At 47.5% G+C, this 1,551-nt stretch overlaps 1 protein-coding gene across 1 annotated transcript; it reads left to right on the forward strand.

Annotated features, from left to right (window-relative positions):
• Window positions 1-260: 260 nt before the first annotated feature.
• Window positions 261-1,162, forward strand: LOC123049251 (uncharacterized). The gene has a single exon (XM_044472198.1). It carries the CDS (start codon window positions 568-570, stop codon window positions 826-828), a length of 261 nt encoding a protein of 86 aa, XP_044328133.1. The 5' UTR covers window positions 261-567; the 3' UTR covers window positions 829-1,162.
• Window positions 1,163-1,551: the final 389 nt, after the last annotated feature.

The raw sequence follows: 1,551 nt of genomic DNA on the forward strand, positions 1-1,551 counted from the left end.
CACTTATTTTAGACCTGATAATCCATTAGCTCCATTATCTGTAAGTGTGCCAAATTAGAACCTGTTGGTGAGCTAATCAAAAGAGATGCATAACGGTGAAGCTTCTCCACAAGCATCCCAATCAAACATTCATTTTCCACCTCAAGCTCCTTGTGTTTTTGCCCGATGAAATGAAAGCTACCCGCCACCAGCAACGAGTGAGCAAAGATTTAAGCTCACACCTGAGACCTGAGCTCCTCCACTGCATACCAATCCTACAAGTCCAGTCCATGATGCGGTTGTGATTTGATCGCTCGAGTTCAGTAGTGCGAAAGATTTGAACCTCCCCGATGGTGCTGATGATCAAGGCTGTGACACTGACAAGATAGGAGCACTAGTGTCTAGTGGTATATGGCACTTGAAAAATCACTTGGATGGATTTGGTGAGACGTATACGTGTGAAAAGCAAAGCAGCACACACTCTCACCGAGTCCATGGCCTTGCTTTTTTGCTTTCAAGTTGCCTTGCGCCCTTTTTATACCGCTGGTGGATGGGGCACGGTCAGTCTGCGAAGCGCTGTGGGCAGCAATGGAGGGGCTGATACCGCTGGTGTACAGAGCAGTGGCGGAGTACAGGAAGAGGAGGCAGCAGCAGCAGCTGCTCGCTCTGGGTCTGGGCAGCAGCTGCCTCCAGCGCTACAACGACCAGCCACCGTCGCGTGCGCTGCTGTTCTGCGACTCCGCCATGTCGCCGGCAAGGGCACTCATGTCGCCGCTACTCCGCTCACCGCCGTCGCGGCGCCACTGCGCTGCGCAGGTTAGAGTCGTGGTCATGGCCAAGGAGAATTAAGCGTGTGTGTGTGTGTGTGTGTGTATGTACATGTAGTGCGTGTGTGTGGGGATCAAATAAGGGGCGTGAATGATCAGAGGGTGGTCCAAAGGAGCACCTCAACTGACAGAGCAAAGTTGCAAGAACGCATGATGGACCTGTATGCGCATCAGCATCAGCTTGTACAAGCCCAACTGAACATGTTCAAATTAAGCAGAACGAACGTGCTTACTCGTTTGGCGAGTGGGCGACATGATGGATTGTGTTTTTCATTTTATGTATAATGCGGTGTTTTGGTGGGCATTTCACGGTCTGATTTTGTGTTATTTGCTAATCAAGATATGGTGAAATGTTCTGCGTCGGTGTCTCCATCTACTATTTTGGTCCTACAATATCACATGTTTTTCTTGTGGCACTTTTTTTTCTAGATGGTGAGACAATGTGCGGGATTGATATGTTTTTATAGGCCGGTTGCTCCCGATTGATTCTCAAAATCGTTGACACTGTCAAAAGCATGAACCAATTTCGAATTTAATACCTCAGTCGAATGAAAAAGCTCAAATTTAAGGACTAGTGAATTACAAGAATCGAATGGGAGAGCTTCTTGAGAAACCATTGACTCGGCCAAAATCAAATGACCCAGTTTTAAATAGGAGATCTCAATTGATTGTGAGGCCTTAAAAAATAGGGAGCATAGTCTATTTACTAGAAGAGTTGTGTGCGCTTTGCTGCTCCGTTGAAGTT

This window comes from Triticum aestivum, chromosome 2D (assembly GCF_018294505.1).
Source record: "Triticum aestivum cultivar Chinese Spring chromosome 2D, IWGSC CS RefSeq v2.1, whole genome shotgun sequence".
NCBI lineage: Eukaryota > Viridiplantae > Streptophyta > Magnoliopsida > Poales > Poaceae > Triticum > Triticum aestivum.

Coding starts and splice junctions, on each gene's coding strand:
- LOC123049251 (XM_044472198.1), top strand. CDS start 568: ATGGAGGGGCTGATACCGCTGGTGTACAGAGCAGTGGCGGAGTACAGG.